The 13,461-nt window shown below is 53.0% G+C and overlaps 3 protein-coding genes across 3 annotated transcripts; 2 read left to right on the forward strand and 1 right to left on the reverse strand.

Moving 5' to 3' along the window:
• Window positions 1–47: 47 nt before the first annotated feature.
• Window positions 48–4,318, reverse strand: KD926_008128 (uncharacterized protein; the record flags this gene model as incomplete). The annotated part of the gene is made up of 5 exons (XM_053100821.1): window positions 48–635; window positions 703–999; window positions 1,057–3,936; window positions 4,003–4,093; window positions 4,149–4,318. The coding sequence occupies 5 exons, from the start codon at window positions 4,316–4,318 to the stop codon at window positions 48–50; spliced, it is 4,026 nt and encodes a 1,341-aa protein (XP_052955542.1).
• A 1,389-nt stretch (window positions 4,319–5,707) lies between these two features.
• Window positions 5,708–7,189, forward strand: KD926_008129 (uncharacterized protein; the record flags this gene model as incomplete). The annotated part of the gene is made up of 6 exons (XM_053100822.1): window positions 5,708–5,762; window positions 6,004–6,120; window positions 6,177–6,208; window positions 6,262–6,379; window positions 6,441–6,637; window positions 6,698–7,189. The coding sequence occupies 6 exons, from the start codon at window positions 5,708–5,710 to the stop codon at window positions 7,187–7,189; spliced, it is 1,011 nt and encodes a 336-aa protein (XP_052955543.1).
• A 4,139-nt stretch (window positions 7,190–11,328) lies between these two features.
• On the forward strand, window positions 11,329–13,100 carry KD926_008130 (putative APSES transcription factor Xbp1; the record flags this gene model as incomplete). Its single annotated transcript, XM_053100823.1, has 4 exons — window positions 11,329–11,668; window positions 11,738–11,853; window positions 11,903–11,987; window positions 12,049–13,100. The coding sequence occupies 4 exons, from the start codon at window positions 11,329–11,331 to the stop codon at window positions 13,098–13,100; spliced, it is 1,593 nt and encodes a 530-aa protein (XP_052955544.1).
• Window positions 13,101–13,461: the final 361 nt, after the last annotated feature.

The raw sequence follows: 13,461 nt of genomic DNA on the forward strand, positions 1-13,461 counted from the left end.
GAATGAGAAAAAAGGAGAAAGGAAGAAAGAAGGAAGGAGGAAAGAGGCTAATTGCCAAAAGTCCATCCTCCGTTCAATCGCAAACGCTGTCGTTCGGCAAGATCACGTCGAATTTCCTCCTGCGTCAATGCGTCGGTGCCGGCCCAGTTCGCACTACTGGTTCGCTCGCGGAATTTCTTGATCTTCTTGTCGGCCTTGAACGTATCCTCTAGCGAGAATGGCGCGATGGGCCCGAAGATCGAATCCACCTCCATTCCCTCCTGCTGTCGAAGAAGACTCTCGAGCTCCTTGGGCTGAGCCCATTTCGGCACAGGAAGCATCTCAGCTTCCGAGTCCTCGTCTTCACTGTCGGTGGCGATCTCGGGGAGGTGAATGTTCTCGCCGCTGGGGTACTTGGGCGACGGCTTGGCTGGTGCCTTCTGAGACGAGCTGGCACCAGGCGTTTTGTGCGGCGCAGGCTGTTGGGCTTGCTGAGCGTTGGACGGCTCCGCAAAGGGGATCTTGCCGGTCGTGTATTTCGCCATGTCCATGGGGTGGGCAGGCCTTTGAGGCTGAGCAGTCTTAAAGATCGACGATCCAGTCTGGTGTGAAAGGGAGGGCTTCCCGTGAGTGAAGATAGAAGGTTTCGTAGGATCCTAGCAACGTAATTAGCACATACTCATCATACACCAGGAACGCTGTTTGGTATCATAGGAGACTCACCTTGCGAATGTTTGATTCCTTCCGGATATTCGACTGCCGGATAGGCGGCGCCATCGTGGGTCGCATAACCGGATTGTGTTCGTCCTCGGTCCTTCTCCGCTTGGTCTCACCTGAAGGCTGGATGGTGCTGGTCTTTGTTGCAGCTGGGCGGTGACTCGCTTCCTCATCTAACCCTCGCTTGGGTGGTTTGGCCGGATTAGGCTGAGGAGGGTTGATCGAACGACCAAAAGGCTGGATAGACCCAAGTCGGGACCCAGGTCGAGCAGGCTGAGCGGATTGTGACGTTGTCGACGGTGCCTGTCAAAGATGTGATTAATATTGTGCCCTTCATTCGCCGAGAATATTCAAACTTACCGCGTCATTAGGCTGCTGGCTCCCCTGTCTCTCCAACCGCCGAGCATTCTCCAACCTCCGCTTTTCAATTGCCTGCATCTGAGCGGCCTTCTTGGGGTCCTCGGCAGCAAGTCGTTCCCGTCGCTCATTATCAGCCCGGCTTCGCATCTCCTGACGACGTGCCTCTTCCTGCTGTTGGGCAGCCCGTCGACGCTCCAACTCCCGTCTCTGCTCTTCCTTGCGTCGTGCCTCGCGTTCCTCCTGTTCTTTCTTCCTTTCACTTGCGAGCTGGGCTTTCCGCTGCGACTGAGTCGACGCCGTGCTCTTGAAACTGCTTTGTGAGGACGCAGTGTGCAAGGACTGGTTGCTAGCCTTTTTCTTGAGACCAGGCTGTTTCGTAGCCGAAGCTGGCGTGGGCGCCGGGAGGCTTGATTCTGTTACGCTGGACGCCATCGGTATATGTCGAGAGAGGGCACTACCGACTCGAATAGATACGGGCTGAGGTTTAGGCTTCTGCAATGTGTCCCGGTTGGGCTTGGCAGGTCGACCAGGGCCCTGTTTAGGTGCCTGAGAAGTAGTTTCCGGCTCTCTTGACGTATGCCTTTGCATCTGAGGGATTCTCTGAGGGGTCGGGGCCGTGATGGACGTCGAGTTTTGAGCAGCACGCGCCTCTTGCTCTGCAGCAGCAGCAGCAGCAGCAGCGGCGGCGGCGGCGGCCTTCTCTTGAGCGGCTTTCTCTTGGGCGGCTTTCTCTGCTTTCTCTTGAGCAGCCTTTAGTTGCGCCGCCCGCTGTTTCTCTTGCTTTTCCTGCCTAGCCCTCTCGGCTCGCTCTTCCTCTTCCTCTTCTTCACGCTTGCGGTCTTCCTCCTCCTTCTGCTTGCGCTTCTGCTCCGTTGAGCTACGAGTCCTGCGGCCCTCGGGTCGTGGGCTAGAAGGCTGGTTAGGCCGTTGCTGCTTCTCATTGGCAGCAACCGTGTTGGCGCGCTCACGGGGCTGAGGAACAACGCTGGGCGGTTCGCTGGGAGAAGAAGCCTCCACCCTGGCCGCTGCAGACACTCCCCCAGCATTCGAGAATAGACCCTTGGCAGATCTAACGATGGACTGCAGTCGGAACTTGGATGCGCTGATCGGACCATCCTGTTGACGCGGAGAACCAACTGGAGTAGTAGACCTGAGAGAGTCGTTGTAGGAAAAGGATCCGTTTCTCTTGTGGAAAGAGCGGTGCGGAGATGCGTAGACTGGCGTGGAGGATATCTCATGGGATTCTTCGGATGATTGCTTCGCGCTGGGCCTGTTCCTCTCGCCATTGTTCGTGCTGTCGATCCGGGAAACAGAGCTATTGTCCTTTTGGAAGCTGTGCTCCGTCTCGGTAGTCGGGGAGGGTTTCTTCTGCGTAACATCTTTTGCCTGGGGTCTGGGCATGTTGGTCTTGTAAGGCGAGCTGAAGGGCTTGATCCAATCGTCGTCGACCGCCATAGGTTCTGGGGCCGGCGTCTCCTCGTGGGACTTCTGATCATTTTCTTCCGGTTTTGTCTCCGGCTTAGTTGGCGGGAGTTCGGGATACGACACTTGCGTAGTAGGAGCCAAACTGGGAGCCGAGGGAATGGATTTCGTGGGTCGCGACGGCTGAAGCTTTCCGAGCATGCTGATCTTCTCGTGAAGCCTCTGAGTGGAAGACTTGGTGTGCACTTTACCGGCTCGAGTGTCCTCATCGTGATCATCATCGCGGCTAGTCTCTTTGTTCTCATCGACGTCCATTTTGTCATTCAACGATGCATTGTCATCCGCAGCTGCCTGGGTCATCCTGTGCCCACCCGTCTGTCTGCCAAGGTAGTTAGAACCGATACCGCTTAGTTTGGAGGGATCAATGTGGCTAGTGCGAGAAAGCCTAGTACCACCCAGGCTTCTCTTCATCAACGGTTCGCGAGCAGGGAGCGACGCAAATGACAAGCTGCTCTTCCGGATCGGGGGACGCTCGGGTGTTGAACCATCGGAAGGAGAGCCAATGTCGTCGAGATTATCGTCAAGAGCCATCTCATCCTTATCGTAGTTATCTTGAGTTGTCGGGTTCTCTCCGTTTTCCTCATGCTGGGGCTCGGAGGGAGGCTCTACGGGGGCCTCCACGGGAGCTTCCACAGGGGCTTTCACTGGGGACGACTTGGCGGTGGTTTGCGCTGTCTGGTCTTCAGATCTCAACTCTGGCTCCGGCTCCGGCTCAAGTTCCTGCTCTTCTTTATCTTGAAGTTCATCAAGTTTCTGTTGTTCCTCGTCATGTGCTGTCTCTGGTTCTGGTGTCGGCTCCGGGGCAGGTTCCGGTTCCTTTATCGGCTCGAAAGTCTTTTGTTGCACTGGGCTAGAAATATCGGTCGGCTGTTCCGCTTCTTGAGTCTTTGCCGATGATTTAGGGGAAGGCTGGTGGTTGTTCTTCTTCGGGGATGGCTCGACGGTCTCCTCACGCTGACGGACATCCTCTTGCGCTGAATGGAACGAGCCTCCTGTTGTGCGACGGGCAGGCGACGAGCGGTGCTCCTGTGTATTTGCTGGAGTTGGTTCTTTTTCAAAAGGTTGCGTTGACGCTTGAGACTCAGGTTGTACCTGGGTTAGGACCATGTCGTCGTCGTCGCCATTTTCCTCATCCTCATCCTCCTCTTCATCGTCATCTTGCATGCCATGGTAGCCCGAGTCGGTGTTGTATTTGGGGAAAGAGTTGAGATTCTTGGTCAGGTCGGGGTATTCAGGATGCGACGCAGTTTCTGCGGTGTTTTGGGCTTTGGGCTTGGTTGGGCTGCGGACTAAAGTGGGAGGGGGAATGGCCTTGGTGGGTGACCGGTGAGCTGCCGGGCTAGCGTTGAATTTGTTCTCGACTCGCTTGTGGGAGGAAGAGAAGACTTCACTCAAAGGCTATATATAGGTGGTCAATAAACCACGCAGAATCAACATAGGAAGGGCGGAAGGGAGGGTACGTACCAGCCGGGGCTCATTGGCATCCCGCTTCCGTGCAGTTCGAGGCGTTTTGCCTCTCAGTTTGCCAGGCGTCTTGAAGGCTTCAGTGAAATTGCTATGCGGGTGTCAGCGCGGGCAACGATGTAGGGGATATGTCGGTCGCAACGGACAATTGATTGTTGGAAAAGATCTCGGACATATGCTCATTCAACCAATCCATTTCATGGCGCACTGGATATTCGACTTCTTCGATCTCCTGATCCACCAGTTGCGTTACGTTCTCTTTTTCGGTCGAGATCCATGCGGCAGAGCCGACCGGTTTCTGCGCCCGCGCGGACATGGCGATGTAAACAAAGGCGATTCAGTGGGATACCCGGCGGAGAGGGACAGATGGGGTGTAAAAAGGGTGCAGGGGCAAAAGCAGCCCGAGCATTAAATGGCGACGAAGGATAGAGGTGGCATCCAAAGGAGTGGGTGGACGGCGGGGAGGGCGAGGGTCGAGTTGAGACTTGTTTCTGACTGTCCGTCGCTGCGGGAAGTTCGAAGCATCAAAACAGAGAAACGCGTGCCCGCCTCACGTGACCATTGCATCATGGCAGCCTGATTGCCCAGGCATCCACTACGATTGGCACTACTCTGTCTACTCTGTGTATACAATTCTGGACCAGTAAATCCCTCGACCTACGGGCTGATTCAGATCTGTTCCCTCAATCCCTCATGACTGGTCTCCCGATCACAAACACCGCATCCCCCATAAACCATGGATAATTCCCGTAAACCGTTCGAAGCAACCAAGGGCACTGGACGCAGCGATGTGATCGTGATGTCACCTGGATCACGAACCACGGTCAAGAATAACGGGTGGACTCGAGGAATGAACGAGGAAAATGGGTCGAGGCCATGTTAGGGGTGCTGTGGTGTTTGTTGTCCCGCGGTGGATGATGCTAAATATACACGCATCTACTACTCCGTGCTCCGTCAGGAGAAACATACTCCGTATGCGCAGAACTTCAATCAGTAAAGGCAAAATTCCACAATATTGAGCGGTAGGGAGTGCAAGCCAACGAGCGCCTTTCGACAGATCTCCTTCTGCGAGAAATCCCCCTTGCATGCGCCAGTCTACGTAGCAGATCTGTATGAGGACCCATCGCTCCCCTCCTGCTTCAGGATCTCCTCTCTCCAAGAAGCCATTTTCACATGCCGACCCGACCGGGCCTAGAATCCTGGTCAAGTTGAACACAAGAAGTCGCGGCGAGATGGCGGGGACGTCCACCCGAAAAATACTGGGAAGACGATGGTAATGGTCGAAAGAACAGGATGTCGACAGGAAAGAAATCGGAGCCGTGGAATTTCACACGGAAACTCGAATAAACAAGCGGTGATTCGGCGCGGTGGACTGAGCAGGTCCAAGTAGTTCGGAGTGGAAGCCGTCCGGGAAGCACACGACGTCGGTCTCGCTTGTCAATTGCATCACCCTCTCTCTTCCTTCTCCTCTCCGTCCCTTTCTCCTATCTTTCGCTCTCCGCCCATCCCTCACGTCGCCCACCTCCGACACGTTGATTCTTTTCTTCTTCTTGTAATTCTCTTTTTCAATTCTTCCATTCGTTTCTTCCCTGTACCTTGTACTTATTTCATCCTCCCCCCTGGGCTTCCCGTGGAACGCCAGCTTCGTTTGTTTTTTCCGCAGCTTTATTTTTCTAAGTCCCTTTTATCAACACAATCTTCCGAAATGGCCGACGCTTCAAATGCTGGCTGTGTGGCCTATCCCGAAACGAAAGCGGGGGGTAAGGTATGTGTGGACTCAGGAGGTGTTCTGGAATGTGGCTCTTAGGAGATGCATTGATGCTGATTCTTCCGTTATCCCCAGTTCTTCTTCTCGTTCTCTGGAGGGTCCGCGAAATGTTACACAGACCCAGCTGATTTTCCACTTGGTGACCAGGCGTCCAAGATGCCATCATCAAGGGTATTTGATCGGCGTATCCTCCAACCCTCATGGCGATATATCTGACCGGTGGTTTCTCGCAGGTCCCGTCGTTGATAACATCAAATCCGAAGCATCCCGTACCGGACAGGAATTTCGCGAATTGAGGAACACCCGGTCGACAACTCCGGTGACCACTGCGACCGGTCAACCCCTGACCCGTATGTTGTCGAAAACCCTCGAGACTTCCAAGTTGATCGATTAATTTATGATCCAGACTACCACTCCCTGCTGTACAGCCTTTTGAGCGTGAGTCTTCGCCAACCCCGGTGCCAAACGCTGCGACTCTGACCAGTTTCTAGTGGGAGCAACCCCGAGCCACCGCCGCCTCTTTTGCGACCGTCGTCACCTTCATCTTTGCCGCCCGTTACGTGCCTCTCCTCCGCTGGTTCTTCAAATTCACCTATGTGGCTTTGGGATGTAGGTTCATCCAGTCCGCTGCGTGATGCCGAGCGATGTGTGCTAACAAGTCTTCGTTTAGTCACCGCTGCCGCCGAAATTGGTGGTCGAATTCTGTTTCAGCAAGGCCTCGTCAAGAACTTCCGCCCCCGCAAATACTACACCGTTCCTAAGGAGACTCTTGAAGGAGTGATGGAGGATATCGAACAGCTTCTTGACTTTGTCCTGCTCGAGTTCCAGCGCATCTTGTTTGCTGAAAACATTGTTCACACCGTTGCGGTATGTTTGGTTTCCAAAAACGCTCCCGTCACAAGATCGGTCATCTAACAACCTATGCAGGCTTTCTTTGCCGCCTTCTCCGCCTACTGGCTGATCAAGTTCTTGCCGTTCTGGGGACTGTCGCTTCTTGCCGCCACTATCGCTTACATCGGACCCTTGGTCTACATGAACAACCGTGAAGTTATCGATGCGCAGATTGAGCACGTCCAGGGCATCGTGGAGTCCCATGCCCATCAACTGAAGGATCTGGCCGAAGAGCGGGCTTTTCGCGCAACGGGCATTGTCCAGCAGTATGTGACTGACTGCAGCGTCAAGGCGCAGGGGCTTCTTCCCGGCCAGCGTCGTTCTGTGTCCCCGGAGGTCGCCAAGGTTGCCCCTGTTGCCCCTGTTGCCCCTACTCCCGTTATCAAGAAGGAGCCCGAGCCCGAGCCCGCTTTCACCTCTTCCGACTTCCCTGAGGCCCCCAAGACCGAGCCAGTGGCGGAATCCATCGAGCAGCCCATCGAGCAGCCCCCCCAGTATGCGGAGAAGGAACCTCTTGTGGCGGCGTAAAGGAGGCCGCCACTGTCGATCAGTCGCGTCCCAACAATATTGCATACTTTGTTTAACCACATGAGTCCTAGGTTAACCGTGAAGTCGAGGAAGCTGTGGATGTGCGGAATTGGTAATTAGCAGAAGCTGGAGGAGGCTGTATGGAGTTGGCTACAAACGGAGGGTTTGTGGCATGAGGAAGGATAATTCGGTGTGTACGATGACAAGATGGTATGATGTCTCCCGAGGGCTTTCTACTTTTCTTCCTTATTATCCGTTGATGCTTGTCCTGCCGAAGGTACTCGTAGTCTGTAGTTCCGTCTATCCGCTTCTCTCCGGGACTTCTATCCTAGCACTGTATGTATTCCGAACTTCGTGCGAAATGCACCTCTTGTTTCACCATGATCTCGGACCGCACAGCAGCGTCAAGAAGCGAGAAAAAACAAAATGCCACTAAGGACTTGGAAGCTAGTTCTGAGTTACGTGAACTTGTTTGGCCTTCCAGGGAAAAGGTACGTCTTGTGCGAGTCACAAGTTACAACCATTGCGATTTTGTGCAAGGCTCGGGGACCGTGCCAGATTTCCCTCACTGTCTTTTTTCCTTCCCCCCTTCCATCCTTACGCTCCCACACACACACTCTCTCTCGTTCCGGCTCTGATCCCACTGCCGAAGTCACAGTGACATTCGGCATTTACTCTGGCACCGGCTTTACCCTGGTCCCTCGCTGTGCATGACAAGTCCTCACCGCTGCGATGGGATTCGACCAGGGGCTGTACCAGACCCACGGTAGAGGCAAATTAGAGAGTACGGGGTACAAATCCCTCGGAGCTGGGCACGGCGTCAGCGGGAAAGGGCCTTTTCCCTTACCCCAGATCGAGACTCGTCGCACAGGTGTGCCCATTACTGTTTTATGATGCCGCCACGTACAAGGACCATCCCGCGTAGTAAGGGAGACCGGGAGGTCATCCGCGCACGGGGCTGCAGATCACGACGGATTGTTTGATTAGCAGGGGCTTTGTCGGGACGGCGGATCATCGTGCCCCTGACGCTGAGGCCAGCGGGAGTCTGCTCCCGGGGACTCGGCAGCGTCTGGATTCTGGACCTGGACAGAGTAATTGTCATCCATGAATGCATGGAGTAGGAGGTACGGAGTATATACTTCATCACCGGACAGGATGGCCGCCGTCATTGGCTGGTGAACCCTGACTAAGAGTTGGTGTGTTTGGCTTGTTTGTTTAGTTTGTCTGGTTTGCTTGCTTTGGCTGGTCGTTCCTTTACACCGGTGTAGTCTGTAGACAACGACTGCATTGCCTCTCATTTCAACTCATCTCTGGCATCCTGTCAGGACAGCCCACGTGCATTGATTCCAATTACCGAAGTCATCCACTACCCTCAAATTCCTGTCGTTCGGGTTGATTATGACGGAATGAGTCAATCGGACAGGATACCCTGCCAGCTGAGCAGCCATCTTCAACCCCTGTCGTTTCCAGCCTCTCTCTTCTCTCCTCCGTCTTCTCTACTGGATGTGAAACGAGTCGATTTGAAATTCAAGCAGCGGGACCCATTCCCGACAGGATTCTGCCAAGATTTCCTCAACCCAGAACACTCGTATGTCTCGGATGTTGGGTTTCTCTGCCGTTTTCTAGATCTTCCATTCTGTCTCAATCCGGACAGGTGTGATTGGCAGTGATCTTTCAAAATTCCTCCTATTTTCTTTCTGCTCTATTTTGATTCTTAAACAAATTCTCTTTTTGAATCTGGCATTGATTTGGGCTGGGATATGGCGTGTTCTTCCCTTCTGCAGGCATTCTGGCTAAGGTAAGTTGCATCTCCACGGAAGCCTAGACTTCTGCCTTCGGGGTCCTCTGTTTTTATTTTATTTTATTTTGTTTTTGGTTGGTTTCTTTCTTTTCTTTTTCTCGGTTCAATATTCGCGAAAAGGCAGACTCATCAGCCAGGCCTGGAAAACTTGGACTTGTCCAAACAAACCGATCGAAAGGGACCAGACGCCACCGATGAGTGGGAACGTGCAGAGAAGCATGCGTGGAAGTTTCCTTTAGATGGCTTTGATAATTTGAACTTTCTTGGAGAATCTCTGTCCACACCCATCCGAATGCCAGACCATTCACACTATGACCTGTCCCAACTCTGGCCAGGGCTGAGCAACCCAATCGATGAACGGGTGTCACTTGCACCTAGGGAAGTGAGGCTTGAATCCAACTAGATTGAGGTTCCTCATGGGCGTTGCGGCGTCGCCTGACAAAGAGAGGGGCAGAGAACATGACTGCGCCCATGCTTCTTGGGGAGCTTGAGATGTAACGTCCAGTACCGAGTTTAGGGTTCCCGGGCAGACTCCCTGCTCACCGACAATAGACTACCAGAGCTTGTCTCTGGGCCGACGCCGGCTTCTCAAATTAATTTTTTTTTCTTTTTTTTTTCTTCCGGGAAATTTCATGGGAAATCAAATATTTCTCTCGTCCTTTGCGGTAAAAGATTCCGCTTGAACTGTGACTGGCTGGTTTGCAGGAAAGGGATGCAGTGAAGAACAAAATAATGAAGAGAGTCTGGCACAACGACCAGTAGTAGCGGGCGCAGTGGGACTCATTGGTTGGCAGCAGAAGCAGCAGCCAGAATCCTGTCCTACAAGACTGTCATGCAGCTTTCCGAGAGATGTCTGAGACCTCTCCCTAACACCCGCCTCGTCGAGCGAATGCCGCTGGGATCCCGTCTTTTCATTGGCCATCGTGTTCTGAAGATCAACTCTTCCGGTTTCTTCAGCGGCGGATTTTTCTTGCTGTCGAGGTCATCAGCATGGAAAGGCTGATATTGATTTCCGTTGACAGAAATGGGCTTCCCTATATCTGAAAAGCCGGCAATGGAATACCTTCAGACGGTCGAATCAGACACACAGAGATACAAGTATCTGTGGATACCCTTTTGGGTTCCATGGTTTCGTCTCCGGCTGTTTGTACGGACCAGAGATCTGGATCATCCAGGAAGCCACCGGCCTGGCTTTTTTTCAAGTTACGGTCAATCATGCAAGAGTCCACATGGTGACAGGAATCCCCTGAAACGTGATCTACCATGTCCCCCTAATGATTATGCGTTATCTCCTGTCTTGGGTAGCTGCATATGAGTGAGTGGCACCAGCGAAGCCTCGAAAATCCGGAGGGGCGTACGCTACCTTTAGTTCAATTTTCCGATTTGAATTTTGAGGGGGAAGAGGGCGTCGTCAGTCAAGTACTTCTCTTGAACTAGCGCCGGTTTCCAAGGGGGAGGAACCCGTTACAGAATGGCTGAACCCGGGGGCGAGGGAGTATTTGCCATACTCCAAAGTGGATTTTGGGTATGGCAAAGCTGGACTCGCCCACCTCTCTGTCCGGGCCAATCTGTTGTGTGCCTCGTGATGCCCTCCTTTGTCCAAGTACCGGGAGAATGTTTCTCATGCCGAAGGCCTCAGCCCATCCAAGACATCCGCCCAACCTAAGCTGTCTTGAATTAGGGACACATCGTAGGAAGAATGCTCACCGCTGCTCCAGATGGCTACACCCCTCCCCCAGTCACTGCCTCGACAAGGACTTGCACGCGCAATAATTCCTCTCGCACTCAGAAGGGACAAACAGAGGGCGACCATTGAGATCTCTTCATCAGATTGCTGTCAAGTATCCACTCTTTTTGGAGGCCTTGTACCGATAGTCTAGAAAAGGGAGGTGAGTGTGGCTCATGATTTGTTTTTATTCTCTCAAACCTTGTCTTTGTATTTATTTTCTATAATTATTTGATTTTATTTTTATTTTGTAACTCCAGTAACTCCTGTTTGGCTAGTCTGATGATTGCTCGGGGCAATACAGTGAGCTAAGATATCCGTGCCCTGATATCCGTTCTATCTTCTCTCTTGTTTCTCTTGATTGTCTCTCTCACCCTTTGATTCTGGCAAGACCTTCTAGAACCTATCGTTTCCAGTGTCTTAGGGATCAGAACTAGGAAGGTTTCCTTACCCCCCGCACCTTTTTTGTTGCATTCCCATAAAACCTTCGTTCGTCATAGTTTCTTTTTTACTGCGCTGGCAGTGCACTGGTGATTTCACTCCTCTGGGCCGATCGAACAGCTGGCTGAAAGTGTATATCTTCTTGCTTACACCCCGAGGAGCTTTTTACAAATGGCGTCCATAGAATCACTCCTGAACCCCCTGCCCGACTTGGACCGGCTTTGTCTCCCCAGTTCAGCAATGTCGAACTCTCCCAGCGTGATGCCATCCCGACCAACGTCTCGTCAGAAGAGGGAGAAGCCACCCAAGGATGCTGCGATTTTCAAGAAAGAAAAGATCAGGGGCCAGTTGCGATACCCACCTTGTGAGGAGCGAGATGAAGAGTTGACCAGTATCCACCGCGAATTCCAGCTCTATCCGATGGGCGAGATCGGGATGTATCCGCGCCACATCCCGTACAACAGCGATAAAAAGTCATTCCAGGACCGAACCGGACGTGAAAGCTTTGAAGGTATGGATTCATTTGATGGATTTGTGGTGTCGAAAGCACATCTGAAGCTGATTCATGGTTATGGTTTAGTCCTGCAGTATGAATTCGTCATCCCTGGTGAAGACAAGAAGTGGATGGTGATGTGGGACTACAATATTGGGCTGGTTCGAACAACCCATCTTTTCAAGTGTCAGGATTACTCCAAGGTCGGTGAACAGTCCTTTATTTGCATCTCATTCAACTAACTCGTATCAGACAACACCGGCCAAAATGCTCAACGCCAACCCTGGCCTTCGCGACATCTGCCATAGCATCACAGGTGGTGCGCTTGCAGCACAAGGTACGTCCACTCCCTCCTCTGCGCTGCATACACACCCAGACGAAAGACTAAAATAATCCAGGGTACTGGATGCCCTTCGAAGCCGCCAAAGCAGTCGCAGCCACCTTCTGCTGGCGGATCCGCCATATCCTCACGCCCGTCTTCGGCCTCGATTTCATCGACATGTGCATCCACCCGTCGGATCGCGGGCGATACGGCCGCATGATCATCCATAAATCCATCGTGGACAAGTCCACGGAAATGGCCAACTACTACCGCGCGCTCGAACTCCAATCCCTCTCTCCACAACCACCTCCACTCCTCACTTCGCGGAGTCTCCCAGACCCGTCAAAACCGTTCGAGAAACAAATCCTTCCGAAATCTTTCGATCACCACCCCCACCACCACGGCCATCGTCTTCGTCATACCTACGCGGATAGTCTCGTGGGATACGGCTCCTCCCCTGAATATTCTGGTGCTAGCACCTCTGATACGTACTGCGTGTCGCCGGTCAGTCCGATCCGGAATACGTTCACGCCTGTGAACACGCCGCGCAGCGCAGATGTCGAGATGGGGTGTCTGGGCACCGCGTCCCCGGGAGGCCTTCTCTGCTCCCTCCAAAACATGTCCAGGAAGAGGGCTATTGACGCGAGCGACGGCGAGAGCGGCATCGGCAGTGGCAGCGGTAGCTCCGACGCCACGGCTTCCTCGAACACAGTGTACACCTCATCCACGACGAGCGCCAACACGTCCAGCGAGTGTCCATCAGAACTAGATGACGATGCGGATGTCGATGCGGATGTCGATGCCTATTTCAAACCCGACGACATCGACATCGACATCGCCATTGACGACGACGATGACGACTACCAAGACAGTTCCTACGACGAGGACCCCTCCCCTGGCAAACGAGCCCGAGCAAGCCACGCCGAAACGCGATCTCGACGAAACCCAAACCCTAAGAAACTGCTTCCCAGGGAGGTCAAGGCCGCGCATGCCCTGCTCAGTTTGTGCATGCAGGACGCGACCGGTAGTGGGAGCGATGAAGAGGGGGTCATGCGTTGGCAGCAACAGCAGCAGCAACAACAGCAGCAGCTGAATAGTGGACGGAAGAGACGTAGAGCGTCTGCTTGATTTGTGGTGTGGGATACCATTGACGAGGCCTACCCTACCTACCTAATCAGTTCACCCTGGCTGGCGGGACTGACCAAGTAGGTAGGTAGGTAGGTAGGTAGGTAGGCAAGTGAGGTGTTCAAGCCAGGGACTTGATACTTAGGAAGAGGATAGAGAGGCGGACAAAAACGAATGAATAACGAGGAATGAATGATACATAGATCGGTTGGGCGTTTAGAGTGTATTGTGTGGGTTGTGCTGTTCTGTGTTGTTAACTTATGTTTGGGTGTTTATTTGAGATTGTTTTCTTTGGGGGTTTGCTTTCTTTTCTGGTTTGGTTGTAGTAATTGAGCTCATTCCTTTATCTATTCGCTCTATCCAT

This window comes from Aspergillus affinis, assembly GCF_023601865.1.
Source record: "Aspergillus affinis strain CMG 70 chromosome Unknown NODE_50_length_218328_cov_87_076623, whole genome shotgun sequence".
Classification (NCBI taxonomy): domain Eukaryota; kingdom Fungi; phylum Ascomycota; class Eurotiomycetes; order Eurotiales; family Aspergillaceae; genus Aspergillus; species Aspergillus affinis.